Consider the following 25717-nt stretch of genomic DNA (forward strand, 5'->3'; position numbering starts at 1 on the left):
TTAAGAAATCAGTAGTGTCTTGAACAAAAGATCTAGTATTCATAGCAAATGTCCTCAGTATGCGGTCTAAAAAGATTGCTAAATGGTTGAAGGGGGAACCCCGGCCTGATACAATCGGACGGCTCGGTGGATCTATCAAGCTTTTATGAACCTTATGTAAGATGTGCAAGATTGGTATAATAGGGGATGGCAAAACTAGATAATCGGCCAAAGCTTCATTCACAATGCCATCCAACCTAGCTTCCTCTATAAATAACCTGAGTTCACAATTCAATTTGGAAGTGGGGTCTACTGACAATTTCTCATACACACTCATATCCATCAACTGTCGATGTACCTCTCTAACATATTTTTCTGTGTCCATCACTACCAGGGCTCCTCCCTTGTCGGCCCTTTTAATAGTGATGGACTTTTTAGTTGACAATTCAGAGAGATCTTCTCCAGTTACATTGGGTCTCACTAAATACGACATTTCTGAGTCCCTCAATTTTTTTAATTCCTGTTGAGTAAATTGAATATATGTCTCAATACAATGGTTATCTTGTGGCGGTTGAAACTTGCTCTTAACATACAGGCCAGTTTCTCTCAGTGTAAAGGGGTAACAATCATTGCTGATAGTGGATGTTACAGTATCATGTACCTTAGCTCTATGTTGTCTAATATCTCCCTGTGTCACATCAGGAGAGCCAATGCTACTGGAGAAAAACTATTTCAATCTCAATCTGCGGAAAAAAGCAAAAGAGATCAAGTTCCATCTGGAACCAGTCTTTGTTAGAAATAGGACAAATGATAACCCTTTAGACAAAAGATTTGTTTGTACCGGGGATAGAGAAAGAGAAGAAATATTGATCACAAGATCTAATTTGGGGGTTTCTTGCCCATATATCTGGTCTGTCTGATGTCGTTTTACTTGTGTTGTCCGCCGATGATTCCACGGGGCAGACCTCCCCTTTATCCAGAAAAGGTTGTCTGGTGATGTTACTACTTGAATCATCCGTAGATTCTGATTCAGGTGTTGTAAATCCAAAGTTGCCTCTGGGTTTTCGTCTGGGTCGTCCTCTGGGTTGTGCCCTTCTCCCACTTCGTCCGGTAGAATAAGTGGTCTCCTGTGGGGGAACAATAATGTCCTGGCCAATTGAAAACTCTACCATTACTGTAAACTTCTGTGTCTCTAAACCACTTGATTATTTTTGTGTGCTCTATATCTTTACGGAATTTGTCCAGATGCTGATCTGCTTTCTCTTTATATGCAATCCAATCCTGATTGGTCAGAATATTAGTCAGCTGTTGCTCCAGATCCTTGATTATTTGGTCACAATTTTTATTTTCTTCACCAAGAAACACGATATTCAACGATATTATGTCGAAAGAATATTTATAAGAAATACTTTCAAACCTGCTACAGAATTGCGCATTATTAGGAAGCAGATTTGGCCTCAAATGGGGTTGCAGCCCTCTGGGAATCCTTCTCACTTTATAATACTCTGTAAGAGTGGAAATATGCAAATCAGGGGAGGTGGAATGTTTTCTCTCACCTTCCCATTTTCTTATTAGCATCTCCAGGGAATGAATTTTTAATGAGTAAATAACACTCACTAATTATGTTTCTAATGACTATTTCATTTTTTGTTTGCACTTCACACATGCTTGAGGATGTTAGGATGCTGCTTCATTGTGACCCAACTGATCAAGAAGCGTGTATTGACTTATACTCAATATTGACAATAATATTCCAAAATGGTCCCAAAATGGCCCCAAAATAAATAAAATTATGGACGTCATATGGTGTTATTACGCTGGGTTCACACTGAGTTTTTTGCAGCCAGAAAATCTGCATCAAAATTCCATTTGTAATTTTGAGGCAGATTTTGCTCTGCCTGCACGCCGATTTTTGCGGCGTTTTTCGCCCGCGGCCAAAAAACGCAGCGAAATACGCTTTCTCTGCCTTCCATTGATATCAATGGGTGGGTAGAGATGTAAACACCTGAAGATAGGGCATGCGGCTTCTTTTTCCCGCGAGACGGTTTTTCCGTTCACGGGAAAAAAACGCCTCCGCTTCCCATTGAAATCAATGGGAGGCATTTTCGGCCGTTTTTTGGCACGTTTTCCGACGCGGTTTCCGCGTCAAGAAACTCAGTGTGAACTTACCCTTAGAGTCTTTTTGTAAGCTAGTTATTTTTAAACAATGCTATTTTTAAACAAATTATAATGTAATAGAGAATGATGTTCCCTTGAGAATTAAAACAGTGATATTTTTCAATGGATGTAGGAAGGTGAGAGATATATTAAACAGTATTGAGGCATAGGTGAGATATATTTAGATTCTTTATAAATAATCATTTTTGTGTTGATACTATGAAGGTTTTTTGCACACTCCACTCGATGGTGATCTATGATCGCCATCTAATGGTTAAATGTGCGCTACTGCTTGTTGCTCGCACCATAGTAGTTATAAATACTAGCTTTTCAAAGTATTTCTGATTAAACACATAACGATCTATATATTTATATATATATTCCTCTATACTAGCTTTTCAGAGTAGTTTCTATTAGATATGTAATGGTCTTTATATTAGTAGTGTCAGATTTGCCTACGTCACTTCCTCTAACAGACAAGCTTATATTATTATTCTTGCCTTTTTGTATAAATTAATATATCAATAATGACTAAATCTATCCACTATTGATAGCCAATATTTGATGATAAACTTGATTGCCATGTGTGGATTTATTATCATGAGAAGATCGTTATTTACAGCTTCTGACGATTTAGAGTCCAGTGCTTGGTGAATGGGGTTGCTAGGCCACCGAATATTGACATTGTGAGCCTCCCCATTGCGCAGACGCAGCTATAGTGAGCGGGCTTTAGCCAGAAGTAAAGATGGCCGCTGCGCTTGCGTAATGTAGTAGTAAGAAGTTTATTGACCTTTAATATCTGCTAGCGCATGCGCAATGACTAATAGAGAACGCGGACACAGATGGGTGATTTGGAATGCAGCAGAGACATCCTACAGCATGGATTATGTAAGAATATAATGATTGGCACTTGATTTATGTTGAATATATATTACATTTAGTATCTACACATGTATTTAAGGGGTGTCTGAAATACTATTTTGGTTTGGATGTATTCACCTTTGGGAGGTGTATTTATAACCCACATGTTATAAGAAAAGGTACAATGCACACCAGAAGTCGTTATCCAAAGATTGATTTTTAATATTAGTAATTATGCCAGTATAAGTGCGACGTTTCGGTCCTGTCTCTGACCTTCATCAGGCACTATAAATTCCTGGGTGCTGCGTAATGGCGCCTAGTGTATGGCGGCTTGCCGCATGTGGAGGCGCATGAATTTTATGCTTGAGAATAACTCCTGCGGAGTCGAAACGTAGCTTTTTTATATATATTTGAGATGTGTTAATAAACACCAGTACATTTTTGCCACATGAATGCTGTCCTCAATTTTTTGTATCAATAGTCCGTCCGGATGGGATTACTGGACATGGAATTTGCATCTTTTTAAATTGAAGTGGAGAAATCCCGATAAAGTGATTGATGTGGATTTACTTTTTTACATCATATTTCTCGTCATAGTCCATATTTCTCACTGCAATGTTCCTAACTGTATTAGTCTTCATCATCACTAGAACAATCACTCTTCTTGTCAAAATCTATGCCTGCATACACATACTATTCATATCAACTTCCTTGTAACCACCTTCTTCAACGTTCATTGACACACTCATCCATAGCTCTGCTGTTCCATTCTTGTTCTATAAAAGTTTTCCATCATGAACGATCGAAACAACTTCCCTTTGACATTCCTGCTCATTTTAACATTCTGTCACAACCTTCTACCGCCTCCTCTCCTTCTCTAGTGGCAACTATATCAACTGCTAGATGGTGCCCGTGTTAACTTCAAGAATTTTCCATTTGAAGTTCTTATTAATACCAGTTCCCAGAATTTGGAATTCTATTCCAGTCAGTACTTTTTATAGTCTTTTCAGTCTCTCTAAAACAACAAGGTGGTATGATATCTTTACTGGCCACTATATAAACCGCTAGATGACCATCGTCCCCCGGATGGTGTTTACTTGAAGAACTACACTTTTGGAGTTCTTCTTAACTACCAGTTCCCCAGAACGTGGAATTAATGTCACTTTCTAGCCAGTACTTTTTATAGTCTTACAGTAGGATATCTGTCACGTTGGGTACGTGGACCCACTGGGCCATACCACCTTAACGGTATGGCAGCTGGCCAACAGGACACAGGTCACAGTCTATAGTTCGTATAGGTGTAACTGGGGTAGCTCAGACAGTAGCAAGACAGGCTCAGCTGGGACTAGGCAGCAGGCAGGCACCAGGCGTGGTGTAGCAGGACATGCGTGGTACTCAGCGCAGCACGACTCCAACTCAATACGGCACTTGGTCCGGGGATAACAGGGGATACAGGTTACAGGTAGCAGAAACTGGAAACACTGGGAACTGGAAAACACTTAGGAGACTATTTGCAAAGACAGACTAGGGTAACGACAACAAAGCTCAGGCAATGCAGGGAGGGGCAGAGCCCTTCTTATAGTCCAGGGTGATCTGGGAGCAATCAGCTCAATCTCACACATGTGTGCGCGCTTTAGCTCCTTATGGCTGGACTGATCTCCCGAGCGCACCCTAGTGGTGGCTGCGGACAGGATGGCCGCATGTGCAGACATCTCTGGAGAGAAGGGCGTCGACGGGATGGGAGGAGTTCGTGGTCAGCGAGCACGGACGTTACAATATCCTTTTCTCTTGTCTCTTGTGATCTTTATCATCAAACAGTACAAACAGAAAGAAACAACCTCCAAACAAGACAAATGCAGACACACACAGTCAAGGGTTACAAGAGACCAATTCTGATCACAGCACATCACATTCATACCGTTCCGCAGGCTGGAGACTATAGGACCCAACTCTGGAAACAGTCCACTGGCTAATGCCACAGGCACGAGGGATGCGTAAAACGGTTTGTAAGAATCAAATGCTCTTACTTACCGTGGTTTTGTAGTTTCACAGATCCTTAGTTTAGCAGAGAGCGACCGGTTAAAATGGCCCGTTGTGGGTCCCGGGTTTGGGCACCAATGAAATGTCGGAGAAGCCTGGGTTTGGGAGAGCTAAAGGTACTATAAGAATCCAGCCTTGGAGTCCAAATCAGATAATATGCCGAATTCCAGGGTTAAAAAATGAGCATTAGAATGTACAGAAATGGAAAAAACTAATTTTTACTTTTCTATGTAAGACACCTATAATAATCACTAGTAAAGGTACTATAAGAATCCAGCCTCGGAGTCCAAATCAGATAACGATGCATTGAAGAGATGACACAGACAAGTGCTTCAGTATCTTATGTGACATTCTCTTTAGAGTGATACCGTGTTCAATTTATTTATACAGGACAAGATGCCAAAGAGAGATCACATACAAAAGCCAACCGAAAATAGACATGATTACAAGTATATACTTAAACGATGAGGGAGCCTGTCTGACATACCCTGAGCCCCCACCTTTGGTAAAAACAAGTTAAACTGAACTTTAAACTTTCCTGGGGGTTTTACAGATCAGGTACACAAAAACAATCATTACCTCTTTATCTCATTCTCATAGTCTGAATTATACAGGGTAAACCACTTAACGGGGTTGGCCACTACCAGACAACCTATGCACCGCATAGGACATCATTACATGATCTGTGGGGGTCCGACACCTGGACCCCGCACCATTAAGCCGCTCTGGCTGCCTCGGTGCACCCGATGTAGATCCCGGAAGCAGGTGGCTCTGGCCACGGAATAGCAGCCGAGCTGCAGTACTGCAGCTTTGCTCCTATTCAAGTGAATAGGAGCAGAGCTGCAGTACTGCAGCACGGTCGCTATACTATGTACGGAGCCAACTGCTTCCGGCTTCCTACATCGCATAATGGGCAATAACATCCAGTGCCCGTAGGCCACTGTAGCGGCTGATCGGGTGTCGGACCTGCACCGATGATATACACCGGTGGATAGGTCATCAGTTGTCCAGTAGTGGACAACCCCTTTAACCCTTTGGTTACTTTCATACAAACTTTACAGAAGCAGAATCATGGACTTATATTTAGTGGTTTTTTATTTATGAGAAAATGCTTTGGGAAAGAGCTGCTAGGCAAAACCGTTGTCCACTGAGTCTCCATACATTGTATTATTGGCTGACTTGATAACAAACTCTCTCTTTTCAGCACACCTGAACCTGTGTATGATTATCCGTACCAAAAAACTTCCAGTTCCCCATCTCCCAGAGGCTCCCCAACTTCTCCCAGTATCTCAGAGAGGCTTCTTCTCACACAGAGCGTCTGGCTTCATCTCAGTGTAAACTCAGCCACTGCCCTGCACATACTGCAGAGGGAGCGACCCGGGGTAAGTACCGGTCATCTGGATTTGCTTACTATAAAATATACTTTTCACACTGAAGAAATCCTGATACATGGGATAAAGACTGGATATATGGGATTAATTTAGGTAGCAGAAGCATTCATAAGGGACCAGGGCCCCGTAGCAAAGAAAAAATGAGGCCCCTTTCAGGAGTCACTTCACACCACCACACTCCAAACCTCTGGTGCCCCATAGCATTTTCATGACTCAGAAACAATGAAATGTAAAATTTATTAAATTTTTCAGACCACATCTCTGTCTAGGTTCTTACTATCCATTAAAATAGGGATGAGACCAACCTTAAATGGGACCCATCTCTCTGTAGATGTCCCTCAAAAATGGTGAACTTTCCCTAACCATAGCATCATACCTCCCAACTTTGAAGTATATTAAAGACAGACAACTGATGCTGCAATTTTTTTTCCTTTAAGCCGCGCCTCTAGCCCCGCCCATACACACCCCATTCAGCCCACACATTATCATGCTCCCATAGTGCCTTCCGACAGTATCATGCTCCCATAGTGCCTTTCCGACAGTATAATGCCCCATGACGGGGTTTAACAGGAGCACAAAAATGGCAGACCTGGGGGCCTTCATTAGATAGCGTTGTGGAGGGTAACACTTAAATTATGAATGTGAGTCCCCCCATACAGTAGAATACCCCATAGTGCCCCCACACAGTCTAACCCCTCCATAGTGGCCTCCACACAGTTTAATGCCCCAATAGCTGCCCCCATACAGTATGATGCCCCTATAGTGCCTCTAACACACACAGCATAATGTCCCATAGTTCCCATAACGCAGTATAAGGCCACCATAGTTGCCCCCACACAGTATAGTTCACCATTGTGCCCTACACACATTATAATGCCCCTATAGTGCCCCCCACACAGTATAATGCCCTATGGTATCCATCACACAGTATAATGCCTCATAGCACCCCCATGCAGCATAATGCCCCCATAGCAGCCCCCACACAGTATAATGCTCCAAAGTGCCCCCCACACAAAGTGAAATGCCCTATAGTGCCCTCCCCACACAGTATAATGCCCCTATGGTGCACCCCACACATAGTATAAAGCCCCATAGCTGCTTCCACACAGTATAATGCCCCATAGCTACCCCCGCACAGTATAATGCTTCAAAGTGCCCCCTACACAAAGTAAAATGCCCTATAGTGCACTCCCCACACAGTATAATGCCCATATAGTGCTCCGCACACAGTATAATGCCACATTGCTGCTCCCACACAGTATAATGCCCCATAGCTGCATCCACACTTTAAAATGCCTATATAGTGCTCCACACAGTTTAATGCCCCTATAGCTGTCCCCACACAGTATAATGTCTCATAGCTGCCCCCACACCCAGTATAATGCCCACATAGTACCTAATAAAAATAATAATAAAACAAATACTCACGCAGGCAGATGTGATGTCGTCACTGCATCGTGTGTGTTTGCACCAAACCACTCACATCTTGCGTTATATAGTGAATGTTGGAGCAGGGAGCTGACGGCTCCCTGCCCCACCATTGGATTCAACTGTATCTGCGTCATAAGGATGCACATATAATTTAAACTGGAACAAGCCACCGCTCCAAAGTTAAACATTCACTTTGGAGTGTCTGGCTGACGCCATAACAGGACAAAGACATCCTTCTCTTATACAGCGATTGTGACAAAGGCCTGGGATGGGCCGAAATGTCTTTTGAAAATCGCCTGACAAAAAGACAAAAAACAAAATAACAAAGAGTTGAATTACTTTGAATAAAAAAACCAATGCACTTCAAATAGTGCTGTGCCCGGGGAGTCCTCGGCGAGCGCAAGAGCTCCCTATGCTCCACCGCTATGAACTAATTCTGAAGCAGGGAGCTGATGGTTCTCTGCTTCAGAATTAGGTTGACCGAGGGACATACCCCCTGCCAACCCGGACAGCGCCTGGAATCCGGGACTGTCCTGCTGAATTCGGGATAGTTGGGAGGTATAGTTATGATAGGCTTTGTTAGAGGGGTCTCTGTTGTGTTTAAGGGGTTGTCTCTGATAATACAACCCCTTTATTGGTGGAATAACTACTACTGATATGAAGTAAATCGCTGCTTTTCCAGAGTATGCACAAGAGTCATTTAAAGATCGGTACAATTATACATATGCAGAAATGACAATGTACAGGAAATCAACAATGTGCAGTAAATGAGTGATATGAGCATGGTACATACTGTATATATTACACATAACACCCAGATAATGATATATTTTGGCAGGCACCACATGCAGCAGAGCTTTGCGTAAACTGTTCCCTAATGTGCTCTGATTTTATCTCAGTGTGAAGTTTATGCCTAATTCCAGGGTTAGAAAATAAGATTTAGAATGTACAGAAATGGAAAAAAACTAATTTTTACTTTCTATATAAGACACCGATAATAATCACTAGACTGACCACATACGATATATTGTGCAAAGTTCTAGGCACCAAATTACAAAAAAGATATAGTACAGCTTGAGCGTGTTCAAAGGCGGGCAACCAAAGTAATAAATGGAAATGATGGACTGCAGTACCCAGAAAAATCATCAAAATTAGGATTATTTAGTTTGAAAAAACCCCTCCTATTTTTCAACCTTACTAACTATGATGCTATGTTACCAATAATCCATTTTTATTTTAGGATTTTTGTTATTGTACATTTGGGTGTACATACAGGAAAGATCAACAAACAATGGAGAGCAAGACCCAAATAGTTGGCGGGCAAATTAACGTTCAATAGAAATGGATGCCTCCAGGCAAAATAGGCCCTTTTTATCAACTATAAGTGAAATAAAATTTTATTATGCTATTGAAGCAAAAGACACACTACATAGAAATTAACAGATCCATGTCCACTGCTAACATTGACCAGCGTAGTGTAATGTGTAACGGTGAGGAAATACAGAGTGTCAGCGGCTGCAGCACGCTGCACTCAGGCCAAGGTTCAATATCAGAAGTCAGCAGTTAACAAGTATTAAAATTTCAAGAAAGCCCCCCCGACATGTTTCACTGCAGATGCAGCGTCTTCAGGGGTATCGGGGCTAATGACGGCGCGCCGCGGATTTCTCAGCATTAAATACACGGGAGATTGGCTGCAGCTGTGACCTCGTTAGGGTGGTTGGCCGATAGAAGTGAGAGCTGACGGTCGAGCCTCCACATCCAGGATGGACATAAGAAGGAACGAATAGCAAGTACAGTATAAGGCAGCCAATAACGTGTAGTCTGGTGGCGCATGCGTAATGGCCCAGTACAGGGAAATAGAATATCGCAGTCAGGAGAGGAGTCCTGCTGAGCGCATGCGCAGAAATCAGCATTTATGTGCCGGAAGAAATCAAGCTTTGCCAACTGTAATGAGAGTAAACATGACCCTCCGTAAGGACAGTAGTGTCTAAAATACGAATGCGGACTAGATATTCCAGCAAAGATCGCAAATAGATAGGAGGAAGCATATTTAGTACTAACATCGTTGAGATAGAATTATTACGATTATGTCATTAGTGACATATATCAGTGAAGACAGCAACTATCAACAAAACCCGTAGCAATAGCCATCAAAAAGATGTAGTGATACGTGTCATTAGTCATAGACAAAAGAGATTATACTGTAAAGATGTAGGGAATGATGGGAGGAGGTAGGTAAGTTTTATTCACTGCTAATCAAGCAATGTTAAGGAATATCAACCTAATAAGTATTAGCGTGTTTCCATAAGGAAAAAAACACTTACCATGGCTGGCCACCAACGGGTGATCAGACTTTGTCAATGCCATGTTCGTAATGGTAACATAGTAGGACTATAGTGGGTGATAAAAACCAAATGTCCAAAAGGTCAGAGAAACGCCGCAAAGGTGAACCCCTCATTGAGACCACCCGGGCTGAGGGTGCCCAACTGGTGGATCCAGCGGGCTTCCACCTGTAGCAATCTACGATCCAGATTGCTAGCTCTGGGTCTTAATTTAATCTGAGTGATGCCCAGGAATTGTAAAGAGCGGGTATCACCCCCATGTGTGAATCGAATATGTCTAGACAATGGTGTGTCTTCTTTCTGGTTTACGGTACTCAGATGTTTAGAGATTCTTCTCAATTCCTGGACAGTTTTTCCTACATATAGCTTAGGACATGGACATTTGGCGATATAAATTACCCCTTTACTTTGGCAATTGATGAATGTCTAATTTGATAAGATCTACCATCAAGTGGGTTGATAAATTGCTTAACAGTAGGCATCAAGTGACAAAAGGAACAGCGGCCACAGGGATGGGAGCCCACAGTTGACGATTTGAGCCAGCATTTCGATGCCACAGTAGGTCTAGAGTGATGGTTATGTACCAGTATGGGGGTGATACTCGCTCTTTACAATTCCTGGGCATCACTCAGATTAAATTAGGCCCCAGAGCTGGCAATCTGGATCGTAGATTGCTACAGGAGGAAACCCGCTGGATCCACCGGTTGAGCACCTTCAGCCCGGGTGGTCTCAATGAGGGGTTCACCTTTGCGGCGTTTCTCTGACCTTTTGGACATTTGGTTTTTATCACCCACTTTTGTCCTACTATTTTATCATTACGAACATGGCATTGACAAAGTCTGATCACCCATTGGTGGCCAGCCATGGTAAGTGTTTTTTTCCTTATGGAAACACGCTAAGGCTGGGTTCACACACACTATTTACGGACGTAATTCGGACGAAAATGCGGCTCAATAGCGTCGGCAAACATCTGCCCATTCATTTGAATGGGTCTTACGATGTTCTGTTCCGACGGTCATTTTTTTACGCCCCGCTGTCAAAAGGCGGGGCGTAAAAAAGACGCAGGCGTCAAAGAAGTGCCTGTCACTTCTTCAGACGTAAATGGAGCCGTTTTCCATTGACTCCATGGAAACACAGCTCCATTTACGTCCGTAATGGACGCAGCGAAAAGCGCCTCAACATGCCATTACGGCTGAAATTACGGAGCTGTTTTCTCCTGAAAACAGCCCCGTAATTTCAGCCGTAACGGACGCTGCCGTGTGAACATACCCTCATACTTATTAGGTTGATATTCCTTAACATTGCTTGATTAGCAGTGAATAGAACTTACCTACCTCCTCCCATCATTCCCTACCTCTTTACAGTATAATCTCTTTTGTCTATGACTAATGACACGTATAACTACATCTTTTTGATGGCTATTGCTACGGGTTTTGTTGATAGTTGCTGTCTTCACTGATATATGTCACTAATGACATAATCGTAATAATTCTATCTCAACGATGTTAGTACTAAACATGCATCCTCCTATCTATTTGCGATCTTTGCTGGAATATCTAGTCCGCATTCGTATTTTTGCACACTACTGTCCTTACGGAGGGTCATGTTTACTCTCATTACAGCTGTCAAAGCTTGATTTCTTCCGGCACATAAATGCAGATTTCTGCGCATGCGCTCAGCGGGACTCCTCTCCTGACTGCGATATTCCATTTCCCTGTAGTGGGCCATTACGCATGCGCCACCAGACTACACGTTTTTGGCTGCCCTATACTGTACTTGCTATTCATTCCTTCTTATGTCCATCCTGGATGTGGAGGCTCGACCATCAGCTCTCACTTCTATTGGCCAACCACCCTAACGAGGTCACAGCTGCAGCCAAACTCCCGTGTATTTAATGCTGAGAAATCCGCGCCGCGCCGTCATTAGCCCCGATACCCCGGAAAGACGCTGCATCTGCAGTGAAACATGTCAGGGGGGCTCTCTTGAAATTTTAATACTTGTTACCTGCTGACTTCTGATATTTAACCTTGGCCTGAGTGCAGCGTGCTGCAGCTGCTGACACTCTGTATTTCCTCACCGTTACACAATACACTACGCTGGTCAATGTTAGCAGTGGACATGAATCTTTTAATTTCTATGTAGTGTGTCTTTTGCTTCAATAGCATAATAAAATTTTGTTATTTTACTTCACTTATAGTTGATAAAAAGGGCCTATTTTGCCGGCATGCATCCATTTCTATCATACAGGAAAGATGGCCCAGGGCAAAAATCAAAATAGGGCATTCCTCCTTGTAGTGCCACAAATCTAGGTGGAGCAGGCACCTATTCCAGAGGCATAGCTAGGTTCTCCAGCACCCGGGGCAAAGATTCAGTTTGGCGCCCCCCCCCAACCTCTTTCCCGACATCGCCTTCCCCCTCGCCGTGTTTGTTTCCTCTACCAATCAATGACGTGTCATTTCTTTTCCTACATTTCTTTTTATGTAACTCAAGCATAAAAACATTTGTACATTTTACAAGCAATATAGTTCTATACACAACACCAGAACCAAGCTCAGTACATATATACAGCCCCAGAACCAAGCTCATTACATATATGCAGCACCAGCACAAATACAGCTCAATTTAGTGCAACCCCTGCCGTATAGGTATGTACGGCGTAAAAAACTACAGCTCCCAGCATGGCCCGAACAATGGTAAGGATATGCTGGGAGATGCTATTTCACAAAAAATAAATTATATCATAATCATCTTGCTGCAGATCATACAGTGACTACAGTGCTGATTAGAGGCAGAATAAACATTTACAGTAAGTGACTCACCGGTGACGTCTCAGATTCTAGTTCTTTTCCTCCATCCGGTCCAGACCTCTATGATGACTTCTCCCGCTCACAGCCCATTTCTGCAGTTTGCCGCTCAGATGTCTTCAGCTTCTCACTTTTCCAACATTTCTACACCTATAAATAAAGATAAAGTTATTATTATAGTACACACTACGCCCCCTAAATATAATAGCGCCATACACTGCACCTCTAATTATAATAGCACCATACACCATGTCCCACACACACACCATGCCCCCTGTAGATAGAGCCCCCTGTAGATAAAGCCCCCCGTAGATAAATCCCCCCGTAGATAAATCCCACCGTAGATAAAGCCCCCCCGTAGATAAAGCTCCACCCCGTAGATAGAGCCCCCCTTGTAGATAATGCCACACACTTTTTATTACAATAAAATAAACAATTTAAACTCACCTTAATCCCGCTCCCACGCCGTCCGGCAGCCATGGAGACCTGCTCTCTTCTGCGCAGGTCTCCTGGGGGTTGAACGAAGCGTCTATGAAAGGCGCTGATTGGCTGGGCAGGATGACTTTCCCTGTCACTCCGCGCCTTTCAGCGACGGAAGCGCAATAGCGCTTCTCTGGTACAAAAGAGCTGAATAGCTGGGAATGGAACGTACCCGTCTATTCATTGCTTCTAATTGTACCTGTGTCCTATAGACACAGGTACAATTATAGTGCAGGAGGAGGTGGCGCTGGCGCCCCCCTCTAAGTTGCGCCCGGGGCACATGCCCCGCCTGCCCCCCCTTGCTACGCCCCTGCCTATTCACCCATCTTCCTTCCCATCGCTTGTGGGAAAGATGGATGGTGTTTTACCCTGGCCAATTCTCCATCTCTTTTGTTTGCCTACATGGCAGTGCTTGTCACTGAGAGTGAGTTGTTACCACTCGTGGGAATGAGATCAGTTAGTATTATCTCCCTGTGTTTGTTTGGGTTTTCTTTGGGTTCTCTGGCTTCTTCCATACTCCAAAAATATACTGATAAAAAAAGGATGATGAGGAAAAGGGAATGATGGGAACAGCGCTGCAGAATATGTTGGCACTGTATAAGAAACAGTAAATTAACCTCCCTCCTTCCCCATGACTGCTTAGACAAAAACATGCAAAATCTTTTATTTTAAGACATTCCTTGTGAGAAGATCAAACACTCGGCAGCAGTTGGTCCTGTGCGTGCGATTATCAGATGATTGTGGACCAAGTTTCATTCATCAGTCGTACATACATGAAGGGCCCTCAGGTAAGCTAAGAAGCAGATTTCCAACAATATCTGACGATGCATATTTTATAAATAGCCACGTACAGTTGCTGGGGTGCACCCAGAAATCTGGGCTGGAGGGGGTTGTCTGTAAAGCAATGCTAAACATTTGTATACTTGAGCACCACATTCATTTGTATCTGAGTCCTCAGGACTCAGATACAAATTAATATTATAGGCTGCAGGCCACGTTAGGCCTGCAGCCTATAAGGGGCTGGGAAGCCTCCATGCGCAGGTCGGCGTGATGAGGTACTGCATCACGCTGGTCTGCGCATGCGTCTAGTCTGGAGGATTCACATGCATCCAGCTGGAGCGGCCGCCACAAGGCAAGGTAAGTAAAATATATATTTTTTTTTTCGGTGGGGGAAGCGCTCTGTATATATTCAAGGATGGGGGGGGGGGAGTGCTCTGTTACACTATATACAAGGGGGAGTTCTGGGTGGCTCTATATGCAAGGGGGAGGGTAGCGCTGTGTGGGCCTATATACAAGGGGGAGGGTAGCGCTGTGTGGGCCTATATACAAGGGGGAGGGGAGCACTGTGTGACACTATATACAAGGGGGGAGTGCTGTGTGGCCCTATATACAAAGGGGGAGCGCTGTGTGCACTATATACAAAGGAGGAGTGCTGTGTGCACTATATACAAAGGGGGAGCACTGTGTGCACTATATACAAAGGGGGAGCGCTGTGTGCACTATATACAAGGGGGGAGTGCTATGTGGCTCTATATACAAGGAGGGAAGCACTGTGTAGCCCTTATATACAAGGGGGGGAAGTGCTGTGTGACCCTATATACAAGGGGGGAAAGGAGCGCTATCTGGTCCTATATACAAGGGGGTGCGCTAAGTGGCCCTATATGCAAGGGGGGAGCGCTAAGTGGCCCTATATGCAAATGGGGGAGCACTGTTTTAAACTATATACAAGGGGGGGCGAGTGCTGTGTGACTATATACAAGGGGGGAAGGGAGCGCTGTGTGGCACTATATACAAAGGAGGGAGCGCTGTGTGCACCATATACAAGGGGGAGCGCTATGTGGCCCTATATACAAGGGGGAGCGCTAAGTGGCCCTATATGCAAGGGGGAGCGCTGTGTGGCCTTATATACAAAGGGGGAGGTCTGTGTAGCAATATATACAATGGGGGGCTGTGTGGCGCTATTCACAGTGGTATGTGTGTGCCGCTCTTTACAGGGGGACTCTGTTATTTACAAGAGGGGGAGGGCTGTATGGTGCTATCTATAGGGGGCTGTGTGTAACGCTCTCTACGGGGGGGGGGTGCTAGCTATAGGGGAGATGTGTGATATATACAGGGGGCTGTGTGTGGCACTACGTACAGGGGGCTGTGTGTATGTGGTGTTTTACAGTGTATGGTATTATTATATTCAGGCGCGCAGTGTTTGGCGGTATTATATTTAGGGGCACAGTATGTGGCACCATGATAGTTTTATTTTCGTTTATAGGTGTGGAAATGTTGGAAAAGTGAGGAGCCAAAGACATCTGAGTGGCAGATTCTGCAGAAATGGGTCATGGCCGGGAGAAGTCATCATGAGCTCTGGACCGGATGGAGAAGAAAAGAGGAAAAAAACTATGTCGTTACCTGTGAGTCACTAGATTTATAGAGAATCTGTAACCTGTCCTGACATGTTTATTATAGGAAATCCTTGTAGTTCGCAAAAAGTCTTTTTGCAGTCCATGACTGATAGACAATTCCCCTTGTCAGGAGGATGTGTCCCTGCACATAGTGATACTGTCAGTATGTAGGGACACAGCCCTGTGACCAGGGCCGGCTCCAGGTTTATGTGGGCCCTTGGGCGACACAGACTTAGTGGGCCCCTTTGCGAGGGAACACACGGCGGCAGTAAAATGCCAAAAATCTTCACTTTGTGCCCCCATATAGACGTTAGGCCCTATTTATGCCCCATCTAGAAGTTAGGCCCCCAGTTTGTACCCCCATAAATTTAGTGCCCTCTGTAGATAGTGCCACACAGCCCCCCCTCCCAGGTATATATGGACAGTGTTGTCAGGAGCAACCCCAGATCCATAGTCCCAGGCAGAGCACTACTAGCACTCTGCCTGGGAGTGGTGTAGCTAAAGGCTCATGGGCCCTGGTGCAAGAATTCAGCTTAGGCCCCCCTACCCAACACCACCAGACCCCTGCGCACACCTATGCCCAGCTGCCTTGCCCGACAGACCCCATGAATGCCCCTACAGTATAATGCCCCCATAGCTGCCCCCACAGTATAATGACCCCCCCATAGCTGCCCCCACACAGTGTAATTCCCCTATAGCTGACCTCCCACAGTTAATGCCCCATAGCTGCCCCCCACACAGTATAATGCTCCACATAGCTGCCCCCACACAGCATAATGCCCCCATAGCTGCCCCCACACAGTATAATGCACCCTATAGCTGCCCCCACACAGAATAATGCCCTCATAGCTGACCACCACAGTAATGCTGCCATAACTGCTCCCACAGTATAAATCCACCACACAGTATAATGCCCCCCATAGCTGCCCCCACACAGTATAATGCCCCTATAGCTGCCCCCCACACAGTATCATGCCCCCCATAGCTGACCACCACAGTATAATGCTCACCGTAGCTGCACCACACACAGTATAATGCCCCTCATACCATATAATGCCCCCCATAGCTGCACCATACAGTATAGTGCCCCCATAGCTGCACCATACTGTATAGTGCCCCCATAATAATAATAATAATAATAATCTTTATTTATATAGCGCCAACATATTATGCAGCACTTTACAATTTAGATGTAGCTGCCCCATACCATATAATGCCCACCATAGCTGCACCATACAGTATAATGCCCCCCATAGCTGCACCATACCGTATAATGCCACCATAGCTGCACCATACAGTATAATGCCCCCATAGCTGCCTCATACAGAATAATGCCCCCATAGCTGCACCATACAGTATAATGCTCCCCATAGCTGCACCATACAGTGCAATGCCCCCCATAGCTGCCCATACAGTACAATGCCCCCCATAGCTGTCCCATACAGTATAATGCCCCCATACAGTATAATGCACTCCATAGCTGCCACATACAGTATAATGCACCCCACAGCTGTCCCATACAGTACAATGCCCCCTGAGCAGCTACAATAGCTAGCCTCCCATACCTAGTATAATGCTCCCATATGTACCTAATAGAAAAATAATAGCATAATTACTTACCTACCCCCCGTTCCCACGACGTGTGGAGGATGCTTCTTCTCCTCTGCATTGTGCTTTGAGTGGCTCGTCGCGGACAAGCACGATGTAGTGATGTCACTACATCGTGCCTGCCTGTGCCGAGCTGCTCACGGCACAGAGAATGCTGGAGCGAGGCTCCAGCATTCAAACCAACTGAATCTGCGTCCTGCAGACACAGGCTCAGTTGGAGGCGGGACCAGCGCGGTCGGGCTGGGACACTGCTCTGGTCATGACATCGATGTCAGGGGCTTTGCTCTCCTTCTTACATCACTGTCCATATATGGACAGTGATGCCTTAACGACGGCAGCGTCAGCACCCTGCGGCCGAGTGGGCCCCCCCCAAGTGGAGTGGGCCTTGGCACTTGCCCGGTTTTGCCAGGTGCTGACGCCGTCCCTGCCTGTGACAAGGGGAATCGTAACACCCATTTGTTAATGCTTGCCCAAAAAGGTGAAATATCAGTAAAACCCCAAACAGAACTACTACCAAGCTAAATCTGCACTCCAAAATTCAAATGGCGCTCCCTCCCTTCTGAGCCCTACAGTGTGCCCAAACAGATGTTTACATCCACATATATTTCATTACCGTACCCGGGAGAACTTGCTTAACAGTTCATGAGGTATTTGTTTTCAGTAGCACAAACTGGGCAGTACATATAGCACACTAAAATGGCATATCAGTGGAAAATAGGCATTCATTTCAAGTAAAAAAAAAAACAACACGTGTAGGATCAAAATGTTTGCTAAATATGCATTGAGGGGTGTAGCTTCCAAAATGGGGTCACTTTTTGGTGGTTTGTTTTACTATTCGACTTCAGAGCCCTGCAATTGTGGGCCAATACTGTGTAAATCTACAAAATAGTCCTCAAATGTGCATGGGGCTTTTTCACCCCTGAACCATGTCATATGTCCAGGCAAATGATAAATGCCTTAGGCCCCATGCACACGACCGTGCCCGCAATTGCGTGCACGGCCGGCCGCCGACTGCCACCCGCATTTTCGGGCCGTGCTCCCATACAAAGTATAGGAGCACGGCCCGTAAAATACAAAAAATTGGACATGCTCCATAATTCCCGGCACGGTTCTACGGCACGGACACCCATCCGTAGCACTACGGAACGGTGTCCGCGTTCAATGAAAGTGAATGAGTCCATTTTTGCGGCCCGCAATTGCGGTCCGCAAAAACTGAGTTTTTTTTACGGTCGTGTGCATGGGGCCTTAATGGGTATACTTTCCAAAATGGAGTCACTTCTAAGGGGTTTCTACTGTACCTTGGTACCTCAGGGGCTCTGCAAAAGCGACATGGCGCCCGGACACTAATCCATCAAAATCTGCGCTCCAAAAGACGAATGGCGCTTATTCCATTCTGAGCCCTGCCATGTGCCCAAACAGCAGTTTATGGCCACATATGGGGTATTGTCGTATTAGGGAGATATTGAGTAACACATTGTTTGGTGTTTTTTCTCCTATTGAACTTTGCGAAAATTACAAATTGGTAGCTAAATCTACATATTTTCTTCTAATAAAATCTATGAAACACCTGTGGGGTCAAAATTCTCACTACAACACTCTGCAAATGCAAAAACCAATCCAGCAAAATAAAGCTCCTACCTTTCTGAGCCCTGCTGTGTATCCAAACAGCAGGAGAAATTGCTTTACAAATATTGGGGTGCTTTTTCTCCTTTATCCCTTGTGAAAATGAAAAAATTCTACATTATAGTGGAAAAAAATGTTGATTTTCATGGCCTAATTCCAATAAATTCTGCAAAACATCTGTGGGGTCTAAATGCTCTATACCCCTAGATAGATTCCTTAAAGGGGTTTGCCCATCAAATACATGTATGGCATATCCACAGGTTATGGCATTAATGTCAGATAGATGCGGGGCCCAACTCTGGTACCCGCACCTATCTCTAGAACGGGGCCACCTAATTTTCGACTACGTAATCAGAAAACAGCTTAACTCGCTGCGCTACACAGTTTCCGTAACTCCCATAGAAGTGTATAGCAGTTACGTGCTACGCTGCTTCCGTAAATACCATTCACTGCTACACTCAATGTGAGCAGGGCCGGCCTCAGGATAAATGGCGCCCCGTGCAAAAATATCTTTCAGCGCCACCCCCATTATAAAAAACAATCCCCCATAAAAAAGTATAATGCCCCTTTAGTGTCCCCCATACAGTATAATAATAATAATATTTCATAATAAAATATATTATAATCCTTTAATTACACCGTATTTTGTCTTCTAATTGTGCCGACATAGTATTATGCCCCCTAAGTACCACACCCAATATATTGCCCCTTGTAGTGCCTCCACACAGTATAATGCTCCCCTCCCCTGGCTACCACACACAGCCCCCCTGTAGATTGTGCCATACAGCCTCCCTGTAGACAGTGCCATAATCCCCCACCTCCTCCCTACAGAGAGTGCCATACAGCCCCCATCTCCCACTTGTAGACAGTGCCCCCCCAAACAAAAAAATTGTACTCACCTAGGGCGTTCCGACGACGAACTGAGCTGCTCCACAATGCCGACGACCGGATCCTTGTGTAGGCCGGCGTGATGCTGTAGCATAGTACAGAGTTTCCCAACCTTTTCAGACTCGAGGCACCCCTGGAAAAAAAATCAACCCCCAACTCACAGTAAAATGACCATCAGCCCCCCCAATGAAGTGACAATCAGCCCCTCACTCACAGTAAAAGAACCATCAGCCCGCCACTCACAGTAAAATGACCATCATCCCGCCACTCTCATTAAAATGACCATCAGCCCACCACTCACAGATGCCCCTTGTAGATAGTGCCACACAGCCCTCTGTAGATAGTGCCACACAGCCCCCTTGTAGGTAGTGCCACACAGCCCCCTTGTAGGTAGTGCCACACAGCCCACTTGTAGGTAGCACCCCCCATTCCTGTAGATAGCGCCACTGTAGTTCCCTGAAGGAGCGGAATCCCCCTGTGGCCGGGGATTCTGCTACTGGATGGAGCGCTTGATGTCTCTGTCCATATATGGACAGGGACATTAGTGGCAACTCCTGAAGCAGGATGCCCATTCACAGCGTTTTCGACCCTGTGACCGGGGATTCCACTCGAGGAGAAGTCCCTGACGTCTCTCCTGGAGAGGAATCCCCAGTCACAGCGTCGGCAACGATGGATGGGGATTCCGCTTCAGGAGTTGCCCCTGATGTCACTGTCCATATATGGACAGAGACATCAAGCGCACCGTCCAGAAGCGGAATCCCTGGACACACGGGGATTCTGCTCCTTCAGGGAGCTACAGTGGCGCTAGTAGACCGCAGAGCGGGGAGATACCGCCCTGGTCTGCTATAGTGTTTAATAGTATTTGGAACGGGTGCCCTCATGCCCCCCGGAGTCGCCGCTAGCAGCCGCTATGGCTGCTACAGCGGTAGCGACGCCACTCAGAGAAGAAGCGTCCAGATGGAAAGTCAGCTGCTGAGTCGCCGGGCCCTTGCGCTTCTGAAACACAAGCAGGGGAAGGGAGCCAGCGCAGCGCCCCCTTTCATCTGCTGGAGTGATGTGTCCTGTGCAATGGCACAGGTCACAAACCCCTAAGGCCGGCCCTGAATGTGAGTCTCACAGGAATGTATAGAGAATGACTTCTGGTCCACACCGCAAAGGCTGTATGAATCGGTCGGTCACATGACTGCATTGCAAACCGGGATATTTCTAAAACAAAGCGCCGGTAAGAGAATAGCCTGTCCATCCTTTTACCAGGTGTACTGTACAAACGGTAGCAATAATATAAAAAATAAAAAATAAATCGCTGGAGTGTCTCTTTAACCCCTTCACGACTGAGCCTGTTTTGGCCTTCGGGACGAAGCCGATTTTTCAAATCTGACATGTGTCACTTTATGTGGTAATAACTCCGGAATGATTTTACCTATCCAAGCGATTCTGAGATTGTTTTCTCGTGACATATTGTACTTTATGTTAGTGAAAAAATTTGGTTGATAAATTCAATATTTATTTGTAAAAAACACCAAGATTTGGAGAAAATTAGCAAAAATTAGCATTTTTCTAAATTTAAATGTATCTGCTTGTAAAACAGATCGTAATACCACACAAAATAGTTACTAGTTAACAGTTCCCATATGTCTACTTTAGTTTGGCATCGTTTTTTGAACATTCTTTTATTTTTCTAGGCCGTTACAAGACTTACAACTTTAGCAGTGATTTCTCATATTTTCAAGAAAATTTCAAAAGGCGATTTTTACAAGGACCAGTTCAGTTCTGAAGTGGCTTTGAGAGCCTTATATATTAGAAAGTCCCCATAAATCACCCCATTTAGAAAACTGCACCCCTCAAAGTATTCAAAACAGCATTCAGAAAGTGTATTAACCCTTTAGGCATTTCACAGGAATTAAAGCAAAGTAGAGGTGAAAGTTACAAATTTCATTTTTTTTTACAAAATTCATTTGTAATACATTTTTTTCTATACCACAGAAGGTTTTACCCGAGAAATGTAACTTATTATTTATTGCCCAGATTGTGCAGTTTTTAGAAATACCCCACATGTGGCCCTAGTGCGGTCATGGACTGAAACACAGGCCTCAGAAGCAAAGGAGCACCTAGAGGATTTTGGGGCCTCCTTTTTTTAGCATATATTTTAGGTACCATGTCAGGTTTGAAGAGGTCTTGTGGGGTCAAAACAATAAAGACCCCCACAAGTGACCTCATTTTGGAAACTACACCCCTCAGGGAATTTATCTAGGGGTATAGTTAGCATTTTGAACCCACAGTTTTTTTGCTAAATTTATTTGAATTAGTTTGTGAAGATGAAAATCTACTTTTTTTTCTGAAAAAACGTAGAAATGTTTAATTTTTTCAAGGAATAAAAGAAAAGAGAAAACACACCCCAACATATGTAAAGCAATTTCTCCTGATTATAGCAATACCCCATATGTGGTAATAAACTGCTGTTTGGACCCACAGCAGGACTCAGAAGGGAAGGAGCACCATTTGGATTTTGAAATTCTGATTTTGCTGGAATAGTTTTCAGTGCCATGTCGCGTTTGAAATGCACGGGAGGGAACAAAATAGTGGAAACCCCCGGAAAGTGACTCCATTTTGGAAACTACACTCATCAAGGAATTTTTCTAGGGGTAAAGTTAGCATTTTGACCCCACGGTTGTTTTGCTGAATTCATTGGAATTATTCTGTAAAGGTAAAAATCGACTTTTTTTCTGAAAAAAGGTAGCCATTTTTAATTTTAACAAGGAATAAAGGAGAAAAGGCACCCCAACATTTGTAAAACAATTTCTCCCGATTACGGAAATATGCCATATGTGGTAATAAACTGCTGTTTGGACCCACAGCAAGGCTTAGAAGGGAAGGGGCTTTTGGAGCTCAAATTGAGCTGAAATGGTTTTTGGGTGCCATGTCGCATTTGCAAAGCCCCTGAGAGGCCAAAACAGTGGAAACCCCCCAAAAGTGGAAATTACACCACTTAAAGAATCTATCTAGGGATATAGTGGGCATTTAGACCCCACATGTCTTTTGCAGGATTTATTAGAATTAGGCCGTGAAAATGAATATCAACATTTCTTCCACTAAAAAAAAAGCAATTTCTCCCGAGTACGGCTATACCCCACGTGTGGTCATAAATGGTTTTTCATTAGAAAGTAATTAACCCTTTCTGGACTGATCCATTTTTTTCTTTTCCTTTTTAGTTTTTTCCTCCCCGCGTTCCAAGAGCCACAACTTTTTTATTTTTCAGTCAATAGAGCGGTATGAGGGCTTATTTATTGAGGGACGAGCGGTCGTTTTTATTGGTACAATTTTTTGGTACATACAACTTTTTGAGCACTTTTTATTACATTTTTAGGTAGAGCCAAGGTGACCAAAAAAACAGTGATTTTGCCGTTTTAAATTCTTTATTTTTCACGTGAGACGCTCCATACATCACCCCCCACACTAAGACATGCTATGTTGTGGTGCGCGAAGGGGTTAATGTGCAGCGCATGGTGCGGAGTGAAAATTAAAATTTTCCACTCATATGCCATTTTAGTGCACTATATGTTGTGCCCAGTTTGTGCCACTGAAGACAAATACCTCATAAAATATTAACCGGGTTCTCCCAGGTATGGCGATGCCATATCTGTGGACGTAAATTGGTGTTTAGGCACGCTGCAGGGCTCAGAAGGGAGGGACGCCATTTGGCTTTTGGGGCGCAGATGTAGCTTGGTAGTTGTTCTGTTTATAATGTGGGGGTATATGTAATCTGTGCGGGGTACATCAGGGTATAATAAGAGGGTATAATAATGCAGTAAATAAATAATAATCCGCAGATATGTGGCCGGTGTCGCACTGATAAATGGCGCCCGATCTTACCTGCTTTTGGAACACTCTGCACGTTTTCCATCGCTATATTCTGAGGGCCAGAACTGTTTTATTTTTTCTCCACCGGAGCTGTGTGAGGGTTTATTCTTTGCGGGACAATCTGTAGTTTTCATTGGTACCATTTTGGGGTACCAGAAATTTTTTTGATCACGTTTTATTCCATTTTTTGGCAAGCAAGGTGACCAAAAACCATCAATTCTGACAATGTTTTTTATTCTTTTTTTTATGGCCGTCACCCTGGGCTATAAATGACCATTATACTTTATTCTGCGGGTCGATACGATTACAGCGATACCAGATGTATATAATTTTTTTATGTTTTGCAGCGTTTGTGCAATAAAATCACTTATTTATAAAATAAATAAATTTTTGTCACCATATTCTGAGAGCCATAACGTTTTTATTTTTCAGTCAAAAAAGCGGTGTAAGGGCTTGCTTTTTGCGGGATGGGATGTAGTTTGTATTGGTACCATTTTGGCGTACATGCGACTTTTTGATCACTTTTTATTGTATATTTTGGGAGGGTTGGTAACCAAAAAATTGTGATTCGGGCACTGTTTTTCGTTTATTTTTTTCGCGGTGTTCACCTTGCGGGAAAAATAATATTACAGTTTTATAGTTGGGGTCGTTACGAATGCGGCGATACCAAATATGTGTACTTTTTTTAACGTGTTAATATTTTTCCTATAATAAAAGACTTATTATAGGAAAAAAAGCATTCTTTGTTTAGGTCACTTATAACTTTTATTTTTACACTTTTTAAAAACATTTCTATTATCTTTTTTTTACTTTTTTTACTTTTTTTACTTGTCCCACTAGGGGACACTTAGACTTGCAGCTCTGATCGCTGCTAGAACACATTACACTACACACATAGTGTAATGTGTTCTAACTGTCATTGTGACGTGACAGTCACACTGACAGGAAGCATCGGAGGACCGGCCAGAGGCTGATCCTCCGAGGCTTCCGTACATGGCAACCCGGAGGTCATTGTCTGGCCTCTGGTTGCCATGATAAGGATCGCCAGCCCCCGCAAATTCATGTGGGGGGCTGCCGATCCGCTGTAAACCTCTTCGATGTGGTGATCGCAATCAACCACCGCATCGAAGGGGTTAATTGCCGATTTCAGCGGCGACAGGCCGCTGATCGGCAACGGGGAGAGCAGGGCTGACACCCTGCACAGTTACCCGCTGCAGCGGTGTAGCGCCGCGTGGCGGTTAACTGTTAAAGCGCGGACGTAACTGCACGCCCAGGTGCGCAAACTTACTGCTCACATGGACGTGCATTTACGCCAAGGTGCGGGAAGGGGTTAACATGTCTATTGATCCTGTGATTTCCACAATTCCAAAACTTTTCCTTCCTGGTGTTGCAATTTCAATGTTGAGGAGTGTATATACAAAAAAATACATCTGACGTGCAAAATGAGTTGTGAAGAGAGCCTAAGGCCTTATTCACACGACACTGAAAAACGGCGGTGTGACGGTTGTTCTTTTAACGGCCGTCGCACGGCCGTTTTCAGAACAATGATGTTCTATGGGTGTATTCACACGCCCGCTTTTTTAACAGTCCCTGAATAATGGGCGTCAAAAAATAGAACATGTCCTATTTTTGGACATTTTGGCCTGACGGCCCCCATAGAAGTCAATGGATCTGTTTTTAACGGCTGTCAATACATGTAACAACCATTAGAAACGGATCTGTGACATGGGGATTGGCAAGGGAACACCTAGTTCCCTGCTGGCTATCTGCGACGCGATGACACTCACCAATGCAGCACCGACCTTTTCAGGTGTGGTTTCTCGTCTTCCCGCGTTCTGCGAAGGCGACGCGATGACGTCATC

The 25717-nt window shown here is 44.3% G+C and overlaps 1 protein-coding gene across 1 annotated transcript in view; it reads left to right on the plus strand.

Moving 5' to 3' along the window:
• The first annotated feature begins 5081 nt into the window (after window positions 1–5081).
• The window catches only part of RIN1 (Ras and Rab interactor 1), a 95604-nt gene continuing 74968 nt past the window's right edge, over window positions 5082–25717 (plus strand). Inside the window, exons 1-4 of the mRNA XM_075836737.1 lie at window positions 5082–5153; window positions 5428–5486; window positions 6242–6419; window positions 14159–14273. Coding sequence (XP_075692852.1) covers window positions 5082–5153; window positions 5428–5486; window positions 6242–6419; window positions 14159–14273 — 424 coding nt within the window. The remainder of the gene's footprint in view (window positions 5154–5427; window positions 5487–6241; window positions 6420–14158; window positions 14274–25717) is intronic.

Source organism: Rhinoderma darwinii, chromosome 9, assembly GCF_050947455.1.
Source record: "Rhinoderma darwinii isolate aRhiDar2 chromosome 9, aRhiDar2.hap1, whole genome shotgun sequence".
In the NCBI taxonomy this organism is placed as follows: domain Eukaryota; kingdom Metazoa; phylum Chordata; class Amphibia; order Anura; family Rhinodermatidae; genus Rhinoderma; species Rhinoderma darwinii.